The sequence below is a fragment of the Vulpes lagopus genome, chromosome 5 (genome assembly GCF_018345385.1).
Source record: "Vulpes lagopus strain Blue_001 chromosome 5, ASM1834538v1, whole genome shotgun sequence".
In the NCBI taxonomy this organism is placed as follows: domain Eukaryota; kingdom Metazoa; phylum Chordata; class Mammalia; order Carnivora; family Canidae; genus Vulpes; species Vulpes lagopus.
Genome location: NC_054828.1, coordinates 129,144,303 through 129,165,622, shown reverse-complemented (window position 1 = coordinate 129,165,622; position 21,320 = coordinate 129,144,303). Strand labels below are relative to the sequence as shown.

Below are 21,320 nucleotides of genomic sequence, written 5' to 3'. Positions count from 1 at the left end.
AGGCAAGAGAACCCTCTTTTGGCTTACACATGGCTGCTTTCTTGCTATATCCTCATGAGGCAGAGAGAGAAACTAGTGTTTCTTCGTTGTATAAGGGCTTGCACCCATCTCATGACCTCATCTGAACCTCATCACCTCCCAAAGACCCTGCCTTTGGATCCCATGGGGGATTCAGGGTTCAACATGTGAATTTTGGGGGACGCAAACATGTAGTGCACAGCAGGGACTGTTAGTGGAATAAGAAGGATAAATAGAGGTAAGGGACTGGGAAATATGGAAGTAACCACACGGTTACTTCCCTGACCCGTTGTTACCTTCAGGGCAGAAAAACACACTCTGTGCCGTCTTGCAGAGTGGAAGTTCCCAGCCTCATAGGGCCACTTTCTCCCAAGCGTGCCCTGTGCCGAGTGTTTCCCAAACACTCTATATGCCAGTGTTTCTACACATGCTGCATTCCCACTGGGAGCACCCGGCCCTCCTGTCCTGAAGCACCTGTTTTTTTGTTTTTTTGTTTTTTTTCTGGAGCTTCCAGGTCAGATGTGAAGGATGTTTCTTTTCAGTCCATATTCTCCTTCCTCACCTGTATTAGGAGAATGGGCATCTTGCCAAAATGACACATTCTGACTTTAGTTTTAGAAGAGTTTATTTGTACATAGGGTTTTTTTTTTTATTATTTGAAAGAGAGAACACGTGCAATGGGGATGGGCAGAGGGAGGGAGAGAATCGCAAGCAGGCTTCACACCCAGCACCGAGCCCAACGCTGGGCTCCGTCTCATGACCCCGAGATCATGACCTGAGCCAAAACCAAGAGTTGGACGCTTAGCTGACTGAGCCATTGAGGCGCCCCTGTGCATAGGTTTTTAAAACTAAGTAGGAGAGATAATCATCTGTTAAAATCATTGTGGTTAGTGACTATCATAGCAAATCGAGGCATGTGTCCTATGTATTTATATTTGTCTGTCTTGTGGAGCAAGGTTGACTGTGTCTGGCTCCTTCAGTAAATAGTATTAAGCCATTAAGATCTAACTAAACGGAGGGAGGGTTGCCACAGGTTCCTGCTTTACCTTGTGAGGAGCTCACTTGTCCACAGCCCGCCCCTGCTTCCCTGACTCTGTGACCTCAGAGCCCTAGTCTGGGTAAGTGTCCTTCCCTGGGGCCACATCAGAGCAATCAGCTCAGCTCCCGAGGGCCCAGAAAGGCCACCAGCTTCTCAGGGCTGCCAAGGTGAAGGAGATAAAGGGTCCCTGACAGTGGGCTTAGTGGAGTAACTTTGGAAGTCAGCCTGTCGTCCTCAGGACAAGTCTGCAGATTGTCGAAAAAGAAAATGCCTGTTTGAGGTGGAATCTTAAAGAAGATAACAGGTCTGTAAGTTAAAGGCTGCCTTCAAAAAAATTAGATTGCTTCTTTTGGGTTGTTTTTCTGAGATGTTTATTGTTCCTTTATTAACTTAAGGGACTGGATGTGCAGTAGAATGCGTGTAGCTGCATGTGTCTTGGGAAGATATTACCCTTTTGGTGTCCTGGAGGCTTCATTTGCGTGCCCAAGGCAAGCTTAATAAGTCAGTTTGGCAAGATTAATCTTTAGCTTAGATCCAAACAACTATGTTCTGTGATCTTGTGTGTTGAGAAGAGAGGTTTAGAGGACTTCTGAGGCACTACGACGTCGTTAGGGCCTGGAAGTTTTCAGATACATATACTACTTGGGTGTACAGCATATATATATGAATTTTATATATAAAGTTTTTCTTTTCTTTTTTTTTTTAATATTTATTTATTTATTTATTTTATGACAGACATAGAGAGAGAGAGGCAGAGACACAGGAGGAGGGAAAAGCAGGCTCCATGCCGGGAGCCCGATGGGGGACTTGATCCCAGGACTCCAGGATCATGCCCTGGGCCAAAGGCAGGCCCCAAACCGCTGAGCCACCCAGGGATCCCAAGTTTTTCTTTCTTATGTGTTATAATTTTGTATTTTAACATATTCCTGTTGTGGGGAGGAAACTGATTTTTAAAATAGGATGTACCCAGGGACACCTCGGTGGCTCAGTGGTTGAGCATCTGCCTTTGGCTCAGGGCGTGACCCCGGGGTCCTGGGATCGAGTCCTGCATCGGGCTCCCTGCATGGAGCCTGCTTCTCCCTGTGCCTGTGTCTCTGCCTCTCCGTGTGTGTCTCTCATGAACAAATAAATAAAATCTTAAAAAAACAAAACAAAACATCAATTAGGATGTATCTAGTGTTGGCCTGCAGTTTGCCAGTCCTTATAACTTTTCCTGAAGGGAAGGAAGGGAGATGAGAGTTTCACTCCTTGTTAGCCAGTCTCCTTGAGGAGTTTTGGGGGGAGGTATTGGCAGCCGGCTGACAGAGGTGTAGTTTCTGGGGTGACCCCCCCCCCAACGCTGCTCTGATGAAGCTACAGGAAAGGGTGCGGTCGTCGACTCTGCCCTGGTCCCCGGAGGAACGCCCCACGTGTCTGAGGTCTGAGGCCCGGGCCACCCTGGCTCTGCCCAAACTAAGGACGCGTGGCGCCACCCTGCTCTTTTCCTGAAAGCTCTCGCCCCCTCTGGCCAAGCGTTTCCTGTCTGTCTTTGTAAACGAAGAGCTGCTGAGAAATGGCCCTGCGGCCGGAGAAAGCAGATTCTCAAGGAAAGGGAGTCTGCTCGCGGGTAACTTCTCGAGGACAATCACCGTGAGACACCGTGAGACAAGTGCGGGGACGCGTGGCTGGGAGCCAGCAGTGCTTCTAGGACGAGAGGAGAGCGCTGCACTTGCCTCTCTCGCCCACTTACAGTCAGGGAGTTAGAGATCCCGCGAGGCGGCTTCCTTCCATCCGACGCCCTCTCCCCCTGTCTGCACCTGGCCCGGACCCTCACTTGGGGCGCCCGTCGCGCTCCCCGGCTTTCCCACTCCGATGCCTCCTGGCCGCTGCCACACGGTCGATAGGGACACTTGCGCTTTCTTCCTTTTATTTTTCTGGGGCAGTAGATAGTAGTTCATATCTATTAAGTTAATCTGTTCAGTGCCCACACTGTGCAACTGGTCGTCCACACCCGTTTAATTTAATGCGTGCGTTCTTCCTGTGCGAGTCAGAACGACTTCCTTTCTCAAGGGGAATCCAGGAAGATTTAACAGCTTTTCCCAAAAGCACCGCAGGAGGAACGAACCAGCGTCCACTCTTTGATCTTTCAGTCTCTAAAAAGACAATAGATTCGGATCGCTCCATCGTTTCTGTGTCCAGCTGGGGGCTTAACGAGACTGCCCTGCACATTGTTAGGCAAGCGTTCCGGGTCACAGAGGTACACCTAGATTCCAGGCAGGTCCTGGGGGTCCTTCTGCCCAAAGCCTCCGACCACTAAACGTCACAGTGAAATCATCTGTATTTTGTAAAAGCGTCGCAGAGGGCTTTGGCCGGGTAGAGGAAGGCACTATTTGAAGGAGCTCCCGTTCAGTACAGGAGGCGCGCCCTGAGCGTCTCGGCGCCCCTGGACTCCCCGGGGTGGCGGAGCCCTGGCGGGGATGCTGGGGATCGCCCTGCCCGTTTCTTCGGTTTGTGTTTCAGAAAACAAGCTCTGCAGCAGCAGCCTACGGTGCAAGGCTTTGTGACAGGCAGTCGGGGAAGACCAGACGTAGCCAGGAATTAGCTAATATCTCCGTGTCTGGGTAAATGTCAGCATAAAGGAAAGTACAACTAAGAGTTCAAGGCGGGGGGGTGACTGGGGGGCTCAGTCGATTAAACGACTGACTCTGCATTTCAGCTCAGGTCATGATCTCCGGGTTGTGGGATCGAGCCCCGTGTGGGCGTCTGCTGGAGATTCCCTCTCCCTCTCTCTCTGCCCCTTCCCTGCTCTTGCTTGCTCTCTCTCTCTCTCTCTCTCTCTCTCATTCTCTTTCTAAATAAATAAAACCTTAAAAAAAAAAAAAGTTGAAGGAAGCAGGGGCTCACAGTGGACAGATGTCAGAAATCGCTTCGTAGGAGACGCGGCTCCGGCTAGAGGAGGCTTTCTGGTCGTTTGCACCTGGGCTTCCTTCCGCAGTCGAGGGCCCGGGCACAGGGGAGAGGCAGGCCGTGGCAGGCCGGGACTTCCAAGCCTCCACAAAGGCTTCCTTCTTGCTGCTGCCCCGGAGAAGCCGGGGTTTTAGGACACGCACTGTGCGCCCTGGCCCCGGCGGGAAGGCCCGTGGCACCAGCAGACTCCAGGCGGGCTCCCGTCTCGGAGAGCAGGCCTCGCTCCGTGACCCCCCAGGCTGGTCCAGCAGAGCTGATTGGAAGGGCCGGACGCCAGGCTGTATGTGCGGCCTTCCAGGCCTCCGGGAACAGTGACTTCCCGTCCTCTCGGGACATTGGGGCCTCTGCTTATTTATTTATTCCTTTCTCAGGAGGAGGCGGTTTAGGCCATCAGTTAAATGAGTAAACAGCCACTGGCCCCTCCTTTGTACTGGGTCTCGAGCTGTTTCTTTGTTCCACAGGGTCGGTGGGGACAGCGAGGGGTTTGGGTGTGGGGGCCACGTGCTGAGCCGGGACGTAGTTAGCGACTGTCCTCGGCTGAGGGTCCAGCGCCAGGAACGGAGGGACGGCTTGGGGGCCGGCACGGGAGCCGAGAGGGCTGGGGGCGAGGCTCGGGCAGGAACAGGCCGCGTCCGGGAGGCCCAGCTCGCTTCGGGCGGTCCGGTCGGCCGGAGGAGCTGTAGGTGGCTCGTGGTCGCTGAGTGATGAGGCCCTTTAGAGGCCCGAGCTGAGGGGAAGAAGCACTTCCCAGGTGAGAAGCCTGGCACCAGTGGAGGAGGATGAACCAGAGATGAAGGGATCACCGGGTGCGGGGGTGAGCCTGCCGGCCGGGCGGGTAACAACACGATGTGAAGACAGAAGCGCGCCCGTGGCCTCAACACAGCCAGAGCCGGGAGCGGCTTGCGGGGGACCAGGAGCCCCCGACCCACCTGTTCACGAGTCCTGCATCGCAGAGGCTCTTCCTGCAAGGGCGGGACCCTGGAATCTGGAGCAGGGCGCCCCCGGCCGCGGCCCCTGAGGGTGCTCCAGGGAGGGTGGAGGCTGAGGGCCCGCCAGGCCGCCCAGTGCCCCTGGCCCGTGCCCTTCCTCTGGGCCACCTGCGCCCTCTCGTGTCCCCGCCTGTCTGGGGCCTGAGGAAACTCAGGAGGCACCTGCCATCGACCCCGCTCTCTCTATCTCTCCTTCCAGGATGATTTCCTCCTAATCCATTACGATAAAGGACCCTGCCGGAATAAGCTGGGCCATTCCAGGGCGTCTGTCATCTGGCATCGGACACAGGTAGGAGGTGGCTCGCCCGGACCCGGGGTCTTGGGGCGGGAGAGCTGCGCCCTGTGGAAAGGCGGAGCTGGGCAGCGTGGGTCGTCCGGGACCCTCTCGCTCTCAGATTAAGCTGGTGGTGGCCCCGACCCCGCGTCCTGGTGTGTGTGCCTCGTGTTGGACGTGCAGCTCCTTACCCTCGGGCTGGACGGCCCCCCGGACTCCCAGCGTTGGTGATGATCCCTCGGGGGGTGGGGGGATCCCTGCGTGGCCCTCAGTGAAGAGCTGCTGGTGGAGCCTTGAGGTGCGCCAGCTAGTCCCAGGGAAGGGGGAGTCCCTGCCTGGCGGCGTCTGCGCAGCCCCTGGGGCTTCCCGACGCGCAGTGATTTGGGGCTGCGTGCGGTACAGCTGGGGCCCTGGAGCGGGGGCTGGAGGTCCTCAGGGAATAGGACAGGTGTGTCCCTGTCCTGCGGGGACAGCGTGACGCATGCTAGGGCTTCAGGGGTGCAGGTGATGGAGGGCGCGGCCGGGAGGGCCGCTGCGGGGTACCCTTGGCTCTGTGCTGAGGGACGCTCGCCCTGGAAATGAGGCTTCCGGCTATTTGACCAGCAAAAATGGGTTTCGTTGGGAGCAGCTTAGGGGTGCGCCGCGGGAGCAGCCAGGCCTGGCCAGCCCCAGGCAGGACGCTCTTTCATAGGAGAAGAGGGGCCTTGGGGAGGCCGTGGAGACATCAGAGCCCCTGGGAGGACCGGGGAGCTGCGGGGTCCTGAGCGAATGCTCCTCAGGGCTGGGCTGCTCCGGGGAGTGGGGAGGAGGAAGCTGCCCTTCCCCCGACTGGGGAGGCCCCGAGGCAGCTCCCACGAGCCAGCGCCCGTCCCTACCTGCCCTGAGGACACGGGAGCTCAGCCTGCAGCCCCTGATGCCATCGTAATGAGGCTTCCTCTGAGTGATCTTCACAGTGATGGGGAGGAGCCGGCTGCGGGAACGGGGGACAGAGCAGAGGGGACGGTCCAGGGGGGGGCAGTCCAGGGGTGAGGGACAGTCCAGGTGGAGGGGGGACGGTCCAGGTAGGAGGAGACGGTCCAGGTAGGAGGGGATGGTCCAGGAGGAGGGGGGACGGTCCAGGTAGAGGGAGGATAGTCCAGGTGGAAGGGGAACGGTCAAGGTAGCGGGGGACAGTCCAGGAGGATGGGGAATGGTCCAGGCAGAGGGGGGATGGTCCAGGCAGAGGGAGGATGGTCTAGGAGGAGGGGGGACGGTCCAGGTCCAGGCAGAGGGGGGATGATCCAGGCAGAGGGAGGATGGGCCAGGTGGAGGGGGAATGGTCCAGGTAGAAGAGGGATGGTCCAGGTAGAGGGGGGACAGTCCAGGTAGGAGAGGGACGGTCCAGGTAGAGAGAAGAGTTCAGGCTGCGGGAATGGCAAGGGTTGATGGGTAGAGCCCTGGTGTGAAGGCCCGAGGGCCCGCAGCAGGGGGAGGCCCAGTGGTCACAGATAGTGTCAGAGGAGAGTCCCCAGAGCCTTGACGGCCCCCGCCCACTGTCAGGGTCACAGCACCTGTGCCTCCCGCCGAGGCAGGTGTGCAGCCCAGCTGGGGACGAGGAGCACCCAGGGCCAACCACTCCCCCTGTGAGCGCTGACTCCCCCACGGGCGCCCAAGTGGAGCTGACGAGGCGCAGAGTGGGGCTGAGGAGGCCTTCCTGCAGGGGCCCGCGGTGGACGGCCTTGGGGTGGGGGCTGTGCGTCCCGGGAGTGACCCTCCGTCGGGGGCGGGGGGAGGTGGGGGGAGCAGTGGACGGTGCGTCAGCACGGAGCCCCGGGTGCCTTCCAGGACAGCGGTCTAGGGGAGCCGAGCTGGACTGGACCGAGGCGCTGGCTGCCCGGCCCTCAACCCCAAACAGCAGTGAATCCTGCAGCTTACGGGGTGCCTGGGTGGGAAGGGGTGTGGATGCCTGGCCCCAAAGGCTGTTGTGGACCTGGTGCAGGCCATGGAGCTCACCAGGTCTAGAGAGCTGCAGATGCATCCCCTCCCCCTCTTCCTCCTCCCTCTCTCCCTCCTCCCCCTCCCCTTCCTCCTCTCTTTCCCCCTTCTCCCACTCCTCCTCCCCTCCTCATGTTCCCCCTCCCTCCCTCTCCTCCTCCTTTTCCTCTCTCCCCCCCTCCCCCCCTCTTCCGCCTCCCTCTGGTCCTCCCTCCTTCTCCCCCTCCTCCTCCTCCCCCTCCTCCTCTTTCCCCTTCTTCCTCCCTCCCCCCTCCTCCCCCCTCCTCCTCCTGGGGAGCACCCCCAGAGGCTGGTCTGCCTCTGAAGCCTGCAGAGGACTCGGTCCGTGGCCCTCCTGGCTTCAGGTGCGGGCCGACCATCCATGGTGTCTCTTGGCTCGCAGGTGCTTCCCTGGGCGAGGCCACCTGTCCTCTGCGCAGCTGTCACTGTGGCCAAATTTCCCTTTCGATAAGGACGCCCGTTGTGTAGGACGAGGGCCCACCCTGATGACCTCACTTGAACACGGTGACCTCTGCAAAGAGCCTATCTCTAAGCAAGGTCCCATCCTGCAGTCCTGGGGCCAGGACTCCACAGGTAGCTCGTCGGGGGGTCGTGGTTCTACCCCTGGCGATACCCACACCCTCACCCCGTGCAGTAGAGGGGCCTGGAGCGAGGCCGCCGTCCTCCTGTGCCCCTTTCCCCCCCGCGTCTTCGGGGATGGCCGGGCATGGATCTGCGCGGTGGAAGCTGTCGTGGGCGCCTGTGCGGGGCTGTTGGACCAGAGCCGGCGAGGACTCTGGGATCCCGTTGTTCCACGCTGGCCTTTTCCGTGCAGGGAATGGGTAGCAGCCAAGGGAAGGCAGCTTTGCCCAGGGGGGTACCCCAGCTGCGTATCCAACCTCCCCAAATGCATCAGCCTCACGTCCTCGTGTTAACGTTGTTCACGAGCCTGTGCGTGAACAAGGCCCCACGCGGCCTGAGCTGGGGCGGAGGTGCCCTGGGTGTCGTGGGGAGGTGGACGCGCTGCGGGCCGGTGCCCCTGCTGGAGCTCCTTCCCGTGTCTCTGCACGCGGCCTGAGCTTCCCAACCACGGCGCCGCTGGTGGCAAGTGTGAGCTCCCTGGGGGAGCGCCAGGGCCAGGTGGAGACCAGCCCCGTACCCCCCAGCCTGGCACTCACCCCCTGGCCCTGTGCCTGATTCAGGCGAGAAGTCGCGTGTCCCTGGGCCATCCAGGGCGGCCCTGAGTTCCTGGTAATAGGCATCAACAGAATCGAGAAAGTCCCTTGAGAAATGCAGAAACCAGGACCCGAGGGTCCTTGCTCAGGGAGGAGCCTGGCACAGCTTCCCGCCCGCTCCTTTAGCTTCTGAGCGCCCCGAGCCCCCCAAGGCCCCGATGGCAGGGCCCAGCAAGAGGAGGGGACGGGCACGCAGGGCGGCGCGCTCACCCAGGCACCTGCTTGTCTGTGGGGCGAGCCGCTCCCCGGACGTGCAGGGTCAGAGGTTAGAGCAGCGGAGTCTGCCCACGCATTAGTGTTAGTTAGATTTGGGCAAAATGGTAAAATAGGAGCGGACCAGCATCAAAAGGACAGTGAGGATAGTGAGGAAACCAGCCGAGTGCAGAGTGTGACACGGTGGGAGCCGAGGCCTGTGGCCCGGGACTCGCCGAGGGACCCCGTGTGCCCTGCGGAGCCAGACGGGAGCAGACGCTCATGTAGAGACCCCGTGGGCGGCTGTGCTAAGCCTTCAGCGTTGACAGTGGGGACCCCCCGCCCCCCGCAGGCTGTACGGTCCCCTGCTGGAAGGCGCTCCTGCCCTAGGGGCTCGTCCTCAGCACGAGCCTCGCCGGACAGGACCCTGAGACTGGCCTCACTTCCCGTATGCATCTGCTGCCTTTGGATCAGAGGGGGCGTCCCCGTCCCCGTCCCCGTCCCCATCCCCGTCCCCATCTCCTTTGGACGGGCTCCTGCTTGGACGTTGGCTTCTCCGCTGGCTTGTTGCTGATCCTGGGACAGGAGTCGCACTTTGTGTTTAGGGCAAAGCCTCGGATGCAGAAATGCGGGTTTTACTGTCCCCCATCAGTTCCTGCCTCAAGTGTCTGGCGAGTGCATGGGAAGCACCCGGGGTGGGGGCGGATAGATGCCCCGACTGCCCAGCACTGGCCCTGGGCCCGCCATCCGGCTGGGCTATTCCCGCCTCCGCAGGCCCCTGCGTCCTCCCGGTCTCTGTGTCCTAGCTCGCTGCTCGCGGCCCCGTTGTCCACAGCCGGGTTCAGGGCCATGTCCTCTGTGAACCCTCCTGCTCCCGCCTGTCCCCAGAGCCCCCGTCCTGCACCCCGGGCTCTGCGGTCTTCTTGCAGCTCCGATGCCTTGCTGCCTCCCATTCTCCCCTCTGAACCCGTGTCTTATCTGGAGACAGACTGTCCTCGGTACCAGGGCCTGCTCGTCGCCGTGACCCCGACGGCCCTGGTCCGCTTCCTGAGCCAGAAACTGTGGAGGAAAACAGGAGCAATGGCCTTGGCTGCCATGTGACCGGGTCACAGCCCCCGTCCCCCCGCAAGGCCGGCGGTCTGCACGGACCTGTGTCCCCTGTGTCCTTGCTCCTGCAGCTACTGTCTCCTTCGGGGGCTTCAGGAAGGAAAGGGCCTGTCTGGCCGGGAATCCCGTGGGAGCCACTTGCGTCCGGGGGAGGTGCCCCCAGGGGGAGCCGGCGGGGGGGACAGGGAGCTGTTTTGGTTGGTGTAGTGGGGAGCGATGTTGGCGTCCCCTCTCCAGGGGACACAGAAAGGCTCCTGATGAGAGGAGTGCGCCCCGACCTGCAGCGGTGGTGTTGGAGGAAGCCGGGGGCAGTGTCGGTGTGACCGAGAGTGACCGGCGACAACATGCGGGGCTTCGAGTGCCGCCGACCCTGCCCAGGGCCCTCTGGCGTCACGCGGGCTCGTATCTGCCCGTCAGAAGTGGGGCCCTCCGGGGGCCTCCCTGCTCTGCGGCCCCTCACCGCCCCCCACCCCGTCCCTGCTCCGCGCCGCGGCCCGCCTGACCAGCCACCCCCCACCCTCACCCCCTGCAGCCCCAGGAGGGAAGCCCCGGGACCAGCGATCAAGCACGTTTCGGGAGCTCCTAGGATTGCAGGGCAGCGTGAGGTGTTGGCAGCCCAGGAGTATTTCCTGTTGACTGTTCAGGCCGGGAGATTTGAGAACTGCAGAAAGAGGAGAACTAAATATGACTAAGTCTGAAACGGAGCCTGCAGGGAGGCTTTCATGGAGTAGGGGCCAGAGGCCCAGGATGTGACCCCGGGGGGGACAGGACGGGGGTGTCTGCATGATAGGGAGCTGGAGTGGGGTGGCGGTCAGGCCCGGAGAAGACCCCGATGTCGTGCTTTGACTTAAACCTGCGGCGCTAGGGAGCCACAGCAGGTGTCAGAGCAGCCGAGCAGAAAGCACAGACGGGACTCGTGCTGACGTCCCTCATCCCCCCCAGGGTCCCACCCCAGCCCCTCCCCCCGTCCCCCATCACCTGCTGAGGCCACAGCACTTCTCAGCAGTGGCTGTGGAATCCTGCTTGATGGAAACCCATGGTAGGAACACGTGGTGCCCTCTCACCTGTAAAATACCCACGTGCACCCACATGTGTCTTCCCTGCTTGATGTGTTCGGTCCTATTTACTCAAGTTCTAGCCTCTTTTAATTTATTTATTCACGAGAGACACAGAGAGGCAGAGACACAGACAGAGGGAGAAGCAGGCTCCCCGCAGGGAGCCCGATGCGGGACTCGATCCCGAGGCTCCAGGATCGTGCCCTGGGCCGGAGGCAGACACTCAGCCCCTGAGCCCTGCAGGTGTCCGTCACGTTCAGGTGTTGCCCCCCATATGGCTCCCCTGTCCCACAGACGGGCCGGACACCCTGTGGCGGCCTTGCTTGGAGCTTCTGGCCAGTGTCGGCTTCGTCAGCTCCTTGGGGAGATGCTGCTGCGTCTGCCCCTCGGGGCCTCGCCCACCGCAGGCCTCAGTGGCACTCAGGACGCGTCCCCAAACTCAGTGTCCCCATAGGTCCCCGTTTTTAGGGGTTGCCATCGATCGCCTGGTGTAACTATGGGCTTGACAAAGCTCCCGCTTCTTAGCTCTCCCGCCGTTAGGTACGGAGTCCGTGAGACTGTTTCCAGACACCTTTCTGAGCGTGTCCGTGGGCTGCCTCGGGGTTGTCGCAGCTGCCCCCAGTATCTTTACGGGAGGAAAGCTATCATATGCCAAATACAGTTTACCCGAGCCCTGCCCGGTGGAGCGTTGGGACGAGGGGCCGTGGACAGAAAAGATGAATCTCTGCCACGTAAAGGTCCTATACGATTCCATTTTGCCCCAAGAGATGTTATTTATTCATTCATTCATTCGTTCATTCATTCATTCTTTGATTCTGCACAAGTCTTCTGCTGGAACTTTTGCAGCAAAAGTCCTGGTGCTTTTGCAAACCAGGACGGGGCGGTAGCAAGTGGCTGGGAAGGAGAGGCGTCCGACATCCCATCGCGGTGAGCTGCAGAGTCCTGGATGCTCACAGCCGTGCCCTTCCATCTGCACCCCGCTCGTCCCTTTGCACACGGTGGCTGCGAACCCTTTGCCCCGTTTCCAGAGCCGGCCCACAGGTGGGCCATCGGATGTCAGAGGCGGACGACGGCGCCTTTCCTCTCCTCTAGATGGATCTCTTTCCTTAGGACTCCAGCGCCCGACAGGAGACTGGCTTCTCTGCACCGGCTCCCCCTTGTCTTCCAAGCAGGGAATCCTCAGGCCCACCTCAGGGTGAAGGGGGAACCCACGTGTAGCCAGGGGACGGCACTGAGGGTAGCCGCCTGCACCGTCCATGTCACGCACGGGTGACACCTGCCGGGCCCGGGCTGAGGGCGGGAGTCCGTTGCACAGACACTCATGTCCTGGAGGCCTCGTGCACGGAGCTGTCCTGAGGCTCGTTTGCACAGGGCTCAGTGAAATAGGCACGAGGTGTCGCTTGTGCATAATCAGCACACCCAGTCCCACTCCACTGCCTTAAATAGATTCCGAGATGGGTTTTTGGCCCCAGATTTTGCACTGGTGAAATAACACTGGTGTGGACTATAATCTAGGGATCAAAACGACTCATTAATGTGTTGATAGGGATTGTGACCCGGCGATAGAGGGGCCTCCTTAGGCGCCCCCGTCCCTTCTGTACTGTGTGGTCCCTCCCCAGCCCATGCGGCCCCCTTGGCTCCCAGCCGCCCCCGTGTGCGTGTCCCGTGGACTTATGAGCAGACCTTAGACTTTCCCTTGAGATCCTGTCCTCCTCCACGTCCCCCTCATTTCGGGAAGTGCCTCTCCATCCTCCCTGTGGCTCAGACAAAAGGCCTGGCTTACTCTCCTTTCTGTGCCCTGAACCCCACTCCCCGGCTCGCTCTCCTTCCTGCCTCCCCTCAGGCAGCACCCCAGCCAGTGCTCCTGCAGCTCCTGCAGATGCCTCGGTTTGCCTGGCCAGGCTGGGCCCCCTCCCCATGGCACTCGCTGCCCATCCTGCAGACACCTTGCAATCTGGGTCCCCAGAGCCCTCGGGGTGTGGAGGCAGAATGTGGGTGCCCCGGAGCCCTCTGGGGCCAGGAGAGGAATAGAGGGAATTGAGAGGAGGCCCGTGTAGACAACGTGGGCAGCCGGTCAGGGGCCACCCAGAACCAGCACCAGGGGATCCGAGTCCAGGGCAGTGAGGCTGCTGGGTGACTGTGTCCTTATAGGAAGAGATTAGGACAGAGGCAAGCCCAGAGGGACAGCCTTGCGAGGCTGCAGGAGACGGCGTCTCTGCAAGCTGAAGACCGGCCCTGCCCGCGCCTTGGTCTCAGACCTGTCACCCCCGAGGACTGGGAGAGACAGCTGTCCGGTGTTTGGGCCCCGTCTGCGGTGCCTGGTTATGCAGCCTGAGCCGCCGGGGCCCCCGAGATGGCCTTGTCTCCTGCACGCACCTGGCGGGACGGCTTAATTCCGTTGCTTCCCCAGCCTGTGCTTCCTCCCTGGGACGCACGCACTCGTTTGAACATCTGTGTGCTGATGGCCCTGGAACCTGCTGGCTTCTCCCCGGAGCTCGAGATTCACGTACCCGCTGCCTCATGGATACCTTCACGCGGGCACCCGCGGGTCTCTCAAGCTCCGAATGTCCAAATGGAAGTCATCGTTCTTGCCTCATTACCAAGGTGGCACGTCCACCCCCTCAAGCCAAACCCGAGGGCAGGGCTCCTGGGTCCCTGCAAGTCTTACTGATTTGCTCCCAGAACCTCCTCCTGACCTGTGCCTCTTCTGCACATCGACCTCCTCCCGCCCACCTGCCTGGTCAGCTGTGAGCCCTTGAGTGGCTGCAATTCTCTCTCCCGGACGCCTCAGCCCATCTGCAGCGGGCTCACACCTGCAGGACCTGCTGCCTCCCCAGGGAAGCCGCCTTGAGCTCCCTGGCACCAGTTTTCTGCATCTCCCATCCGTATCTGTGCAGTTTTCGTCCCTTTTGTTGTTTCTGGCATCTGCCTGCCCTCCCACCGGGACCCGTTCTTTCATGAGTTCAGAACAGCAAATTAAGCAGAGAAAAGAGGGGCTGTTACCAAAGGTGGGCAGGAGAGAGGCGGGAGCTGTCACCTGGTGGACGTCGGTGTAGACTCCACTCGCTGCTGGCGCTCCTGCCTCCTGGAACCTCTGGCCTCCAGCAGTGTGGTAGCCGGTATTTCACAGCTGGCTCCCGGGCAGGCGGCGGCCCAGTCTCCCGTGTTGCTGTGTCAGCTGCTTCCTGGGGTGTAAACACCCCCTTGGGGCTATTTTAAGCTGCCAGTGGGATGTCACCGAAGGAGGCATTGGAACAAGACTTGCAAATGACACAGCCCTCGGTCCCTCACCTGTCCCTGTCCGGCCTCTGCTGTATCTCGTGTGTGCCCCGCAGGCCTCGAGGCCATGTGCAAATGCCAAGTGCCAGTGTCATGCATTCACCCTGCTGTGTCTTTGATTTTGGCTTGTTGTCCCCCAGCCCTGGAGTACGGTGTGTAGAACCCTCTGGAGGGGAGGATTCGGAAGGTGCCGGTTTCTATTCAGCTGGTTCGTCTCCTGAACGTCTGCTGCACGTTCACTATGGGAGACACGGTGGGCTGTGCGTGGCCACAGAACCCGCGCTCTACCCTGAAGCTGCGGTGTGAGCTCAGCCTGAGGGCTCAGCGGGACCTTGAGACCTCAGAGGTGGGCAGTACGAACGAGGCCGCGTGTGCGGTGGCTCCCTCTGGAGCCTGGCGCCGTTGACACCTCCGTGTCACCTGCAGTGCAAAACCTAGTGCCTGACACACAGTTAGAACATGCTCGCTGACTGGGTATTTTTGTTTTGTGATATTTGCTTTTCCTATCTCATTCCTTACTGCCGGCTGCCTGCCTTCTGGCAGTATCTGCATCTTCTTGTCACCGACCAGCAAGAGATCGGTAGCCTTGCTTTAGGAAGCGGCGGGCATAGCAAGAGGCAAGATAGGGTGGAAGCCAAGATGTGTCACTGGCCCAGAATGCAAGCATCTGGTCAAGGATTTCGATAGGGTTTCGACTGCAAAGAATCCTGGCTTCTTTGGGACTGACCGAGTGTTCCAAGTAGTTGAGGTTGCGTGCGGGCCCTCAAAATAACCGTTTTCTGGGGGTTTTCAGGTATTCTGAGGTATTGGTGTGCACGTGATTTTAATAAAAGTGGATCTGATTTCACAGCCCGTAATTCCACCATCGACACCAGGTTCAGACCAGTGGGCTGAGCCAGGTGGGCCGAAAACACGGGTCAACTTATGAACGCAGTGTGGGGCATGTGTGGCGGAATGGAAGGTCTAGTTTCCTTCACACATCTGGGGTGCTCTAGCCTGGGATCATGCTTCAGGGCCGATAATGGCCCTTAGAGATCTTGTACCTCATTTGTTTATTTTTGTAGTCGAGAAAAATGGGGCAGAATGGGAATTAGAGCAGTGCCCGGTGCCTCCATGTATTTATCCCTGTGAACAGTAGGTGGCGGGCTGACTCCAACCTCAGATCTCCGCTCCGGGCCGCCCTCTGCCGGGAAGGGTGCGGCCCCTGCACGCGGCTGTCCAAGAGGAAACACCCTGTTTTTCTGGCCAAGTCGCTCTGCCTGACTTAGCTGACAGTGTGTCCACATTTACTCACGCCCAGGCGTGAGCGTGTGTTATAAAACTAAGTCAAAACGTGTAACGGTTTAAACAAAAAAACGGCCCTGTGTGTTAGACTCCTCCAGAAATGACACAGGGGTGCTGCCTCCCTAATGCCCGGTGCCTGAGTCCCTCCTGTTCTCTCACCTGGAACACACCGTCCTAGTCTTTCCAGGACACTATCCGCTTCCTCGTCCTTATCGTCTTCCCCTTCACAAATGCCTGGCCCCCCCCCAAAAAAAAAACAAAAACAAAAAACAAATGCCTGGCCCATGGGCTCCCTTTATACCTGGAAACCCGATGGCAGTTTTTGTAAAATGTATAGTCGGTGAAATCTTGGGTCTCTTTCCATCAAACTGGGTGCTCCTCCAGGGCCACAGTGTGATGTGTCTCCGTATTTGTAATAGCCTGGCTCAGAGGAGGCTTGTTGGCTAATTGGATGTGTAAATGGATGGTGGTTTGGGTGCTTAGGTGGAAGCGGGGGGCAGGAAAGGGAAAAGAAGAAAAAGAAATGAAGGAAAGGGCAGGGGGAGGCCGGGGAAGGAAGGGGATGGAAGGAAGTATTGGTGGGTGAGTGGATAAGTGAATGGGCAGGTGATGGATGGATGGGGGATAGGACAGGTGATGGATGGATGGGTGGGTGGGTGACAGGAGGATGGGTGATGGATGGGTGGGTGGGAGGATGGTGGGGATGGATGATGGATGGATTGATGGATGGATGGGTGGGAGGATGGTGGGGATGGGTGGATGGAGGGATGGATGGATCGATGCCTGGGTAGATGAATAGTGGGTAAGGGATGGGTGGACAGTGGGTGCATGGATGATGGACAAATGGATAGATGGGTAGATGGGTGGCTGAGTGGACGCATAAATGGATGATGACAGGTGGGCGATGGTCGTGTGGTTTATACTTTGGCTCTGGAACCTGCAGACTAGTCACCTCACCCTCTGCTCCTGTGTTTCCTTCTTGCAGGTCGTGGGCATTTTTGCTGGATTTGGGCTCCTGCTATTGGTGGCCTCGCCTTTCCTGCTCTTGGCCACACCGTTTGTACTTTGCTGCAAGTGCAAGTTCAGTAAAGGTGACGACGACCCATTACCCACCTAGAGGAAGGCACGATGCTGGAACAAGACCCCTGCCTCTGGGAAGCGTGGCTCTCCCCCACCCCACCCCGCCGTCCCCTCTCACTAAACATCTTTCTTGCCTTATGTGCCCCATTGAGCTTCAGTGTCACGCCGGATGCCGTGATTTCAGGGAGTGATGTCAGAGCGTGCGCCGAGGCCCGGGGTGCGGCCCCCCGGGCGTGGGGAAGGCAGGCTGGCGTGGGTAGGGCACGTCCCCACACAATCCGTCTCCGCCGACTTGACAAGGGAGGCGCCGCACGAAGCACGCCGGGCGGTTTTCTCCCAGTGGTGATAGCCCAGGAGTGTCTGGGGTTTGCCTGAGAGACCCTCTCGTGCAAAATGTTGTCCGTCTCCTCTTTGGCGTCCAGATGGCACCACGTTGCTGAAAGAAGTCTTTGGAGGATTACAACTCACTTCAGACAGAATCCGATAATTCTGACTTGAGGAAAGCACTCTGCTAATGACAACTGTTTTTATTACTAATGGCATTTAGTAAAATCCTTTTTAGAAGGTGTTTTTTTTCTTTCTTTCTTTTTTTTCCAACTGAGTAGTGAAAAATCAACAAGGTGCATCTACACCATCCTATGCCTTTCTTGAAATGTGCATTTTAGGAAGATACCGTTAAACGACTTTTCTGGCTCGGCCACTTTTCAGGAGATTTAGAAAGCCTTACGCGCTCTCTGTGTTTTTCTCGAAACTCGTAATGACGTTTTGAACACTGTACGCAGCGTACCGTTACCAACGTGGGTCCCTACGTTGTTGCATCTCTTTGACAACGACCAATGTGTTTAAAGGAGTATCTTCATCATTAGATTTTCCTTTTTTTTTTTTTCCTTCTCTCTCTTTGGGGGCTTCTCTCTTCTCATCCAGGTATGAGCAAATATTTTTTAATGTCTTTGGAAACCAAATGCTTTACTTGGGAATCGTTCTGCTGGGAGCCACTGTGGCTTGGCTGCTTGCCTCGGCGTCCTCGTGGCAACAGGGAGAAGAGAACAGTGCTATTGGTCCTCACCGGCAGGGCTTCCTGGCAGGACTGGACGACTCCTGGGGGCTGGGGGGAGAAGCTTCCCAATTTTCTTTCTTTTTTTTTTTTTTTTTAACTAAGTTATTTTGGAGAAATCTGTATCGTACACTGTTCCAGGTCCTGTTGCTAACCATTTTGCCCCACTGGGGAAAAAAAAAAAAAAAAAACCCTTCCATTTCACTTAGTTATTTCAATTAGAGGATCTTACCAACTTAGCATCTCCTAGGCTGTGGGTGACAGTTACCATAGAAGCAGAATGCACGGATCGATAAGACACACATTGCTCCCTCAGTTGACTTTCAAAAGTGGAGAAAGTGTGTTCTTTCCAGAGGGTTGGCTTTAATATGACTTTTAAAGCCACCTGAGCAAACTGATTGCATTGAACCTGGGACTTCTAAAAATAAAAGAAAGGCAAATGTAGATTTATCCTAGTGGGACTTTTAAAAACTCATTACACATTCCACAAAGGAGTGAAATGGAAACAAAATCTGACTTGTTTGCTTGTTGCAAGCATATTTTTAAAATGGTGGGTTTTTTTGTTTTGTTTTGTTTTGTTTTGTTTTGTTTTGTTTTGTATGTTTGACTTCTGCATTTGTGGGTTGGCCTCGGTTGCTGCTTTGCTTCCCCGTATAGAAATTTCTTCCTTTGTTCCTAACATTTGAGAGGTTAGAAGAAACTGTACCCCTTCACTGTCCACCTGTGGTATTTGTTATCTTTATGAAATCGAAGCCATTAGGAAAATAATCTGTGTCAAAATCACATTTCAGAACATTCTCCTTACAACCACAGTTGAATTTTTAATTCAGTAACAAAACAAGAACACACCTGAAATCGTCTTTTCAATGAAGCCTGGACAGTGAGTCCCTATAGGTGGATTTGTCATGACAGGGTCTGGTGGTAAATGGCTTTGCAGAGAAGGTGACACTCCAGGAGTCGGGGGCCCAGGCTGGGATCCGTGGGTGCACTTGTCTAGCCAGACCCTTTAAGATGCCTATCAAAGCCAGCAGGCTCATGGCCCTGTTTCCAGTGTTCATGGGGCAGGCCTCACCCCATCCTGGTCCACCTTTTCTGTGCGGGGTGCTTCCCATTGCATATTATACACAGTCTGTATAGTAGTACCCCTTTCCTTTGGAGTGGGACCTAAGCCTTTGGAAAGGATACATTCTCTGAGCTCGAGCCCAGATCTCTTAATTCTTAACGGATTGGGCTGTTCGTCTAGCCTGGAGAAATCCATAAGCAAATCCTGCACATCCATAGCCTCAGCCATCCTTGTGCCTTCACCTCTGACACATTTCACAAGCGCGTGGTTCGACCTAGGTAGGGACCACGGAGATTCTGGGGCCGGCCACAGCCAAAGTAGCATCTGCTTGCTCTGATTTTTTGCACCAAGCACGCTTCACTTTGCTTGGTTTGATTTCATAGTAACACGACTAAAACTGTCCGTTCCTTAGGAAGATACCAGCAGGATTGCATTGAGGTGTCATGCGTAAACTTGCTTTTCTGCAACCCGACTCCTCTGTTTCAGTAGGGAATGCCATTCCCATCATTGGTGGGGATGCAATATTAACCACGCATGATGTAAAATGTACACAGAACGTGGGAAGATGGCCCGCGTCTTGGATTTTAACCTTGCCTTGCCATCACTCCCCAGGGGAACGTGGGGAGCTCTACACTTCATAGGTGGGGTGTTAAATGGCATAGCTTGTCTTAGTTGAAAATTACATTCACTTTCACGGGTGGTTTTCATGCCGACGTTCTGGAAGCACATGTATGTTTATTCCTTTAGAGGCCTTGAAATCCTGGAGGAGGGGAAGAGGACCCCTCGACCATGGCCGATGCGACTGGTATCTGGTTGGGGTGGCGCTGGAGGGCACGGCTGACCTTCGGTCGTCTGTGTCCCTCTGACCCTCTCATACAGTTTTCTTGGACGTGCCTGGCCTCTCGGTCTGGCTCCGTCGTGTGCCGTGTAGCCGGGCCCTGGAGCTTCGTGGCGGTCACAGGAGGCCAGTGCCCTCAGAGAAGGAGTCGCCGTAGATACTCACATAGCACAGATCGACTCGGGATCTGAGGATAGTCAGTTCCTTCGATTGCATGAGCCGCCATCCAGATCAGTTCTTCCTCACCCCCCCGGGAGCAACCAGAGACTAGGGAACCACCGTGTGGCACCCTCCTAACCAAATTCTCTCGACAACATTCGATTCCATAAAACCAGTGTAGGAACCAGGACGATTGCTGACCAGAATGCAGGGCCCACGGGGAAAAGGATTCCCAGGTACGCAAAAATTACTCCAAGATGACTCCGTCTTTTTCATCTTCTATCGTAAAGTTAAAAGTTATTTAACAGGTTAGAAGAGGACATTTTCCCTTGGTAGTCTTAACAATTAGGGGATTGGAAAGAACCAGGGTGGGCTTTTTGTATATTTCTCAGATTCTCATTTATTAATAAATGCCCCTGTATATAAATATAAATATATAAATATATATATAAATCACAGTGAAATCATCAAGGGAGAAACATTTTGCATGTATAAAGCTTCATGAAGGTCTCTTTGAAAAAAAAAATACCAAAGCTTGTTTATTCCTTATAATTAACCCAAGTCCTTATGAAAATACACAAAACGAAGAGATTATGGCCGGTGTTGCCAAAAATGCCAAATGGAACGACGGGCCTGCACTCAAATATAGTTGCTAATGCGTCAGTCCTAGGAGAGCATGCTGTTTTGGTATGTAAAGCCCACGGGCTCCATTCTCCCTTTGGTTTGTATAACCCTGTCTTCCACACTTCTGGGAGCCTTTGGTGAGGGGTAGGTACCTGCCACATGCCTGACCTTTCCTTCCTTCTTTGCTCATTTTACCATGGGTATATTTTAATCTTGTATAAAAATATGCATGAGTGAGTCATGCACATGTATACAGTACGTATTTTACAAGCAGTGGTTAAAAAAAAAAGTTCGGTGTGTGTTTTTTGAAATGTCAGTACATTTTGTGCCACTAACACTGTGATGTATAAAAGAGCTGTTTGAATGCCTTTTAATGTTGTGTTTTGTACTTTGGAATCACATGGAAAAGTTTGATTTGTAATTTCAATACATATTTTAAATGTATTGTGTCTTACGTAGTTTGTCCCCCCTTTAGAAGGGATTTCTTTTTAAAGAGATTTTGGCTGGAATACAGGTTACTTTTGTAAATCCTGTCTGGCTCCATCTTTTTATACACTCTTCGTTGCTCCTGGAGATTGAAAACAGGATGATTGGGGGTGGGAGGGAGGAAAGGCATGTGGGGAAGTGATCTCCAGTCGCTGGGTAAGTGGCCGCACATTCACCCTCCTCCTCATGGCGCCAACCCAGAAACATGGCAGCAGCAAGCATCTCCGCGTTGGCTGCCTCCCTGCCCGAGACAAGTACTTACAAACCTATCAGAATTGATGGGCAGCATCATGACAATGAGCCTTTTTTTACTACTGGGGGAAAAAAAGAATCAACACAGATGCTGCTTGTTTTCATAGTAACTCTGATAACTCACCTCGACTTTCATTTCCTTCATTTAAACCTCACAGGAGAATATATACCACATCCATCGATGTGAAGCAGCAGGCTAGGGATAGGCACCTGTTCCTGATACTGTGGTACATTTTAAAAAACATCCTCAGAATCTTAAGGTGCGGATCAGAGGAGCTGTGTTTTGTTAACCAGGGATTTGTTGCTGGCACCAAAGACACTATTTCTAGTCATGAGGAGCTCCTGGTCTAGATGGGAGGCAGATCTGCCAAT

At 56.2% G+C, this 21,320-nt stretch overlaps 1 protein-coding gene across 6 annotated transcripts in view; it reads left to right on the top strand.

Annotated features, from left to right (window-relative positions):
• RNF144A (ring finger protein 144A) overlaps positions 1-20,738 on the top strand; it is a 118,656-nt gene extending 97,918 nt beyond the window's left edge. For all 6 annotated transcript variants that reach the window (XM_041755241.1, XM_041755240.1, XM_041755242.1 and 3 more), the window contains 2 exons: positions 5,192-5,281; positions 16,378-20,738. In XM_041755241.1, the coding sequence (XP_041611175.1) occupies positions 5,192-5,281; positions 16,378-16,509 (222 nt within the window). In that variant the 3' untranslated portion in view covers positions 16,510-20,738. The remainder of the gene's footprint in view (positions 1-5,191; positions 5,282-16,377) is intronic.
• The last annotated feature ends 582 nt before the right edge of the window (positions 20,739-21,320 follow it).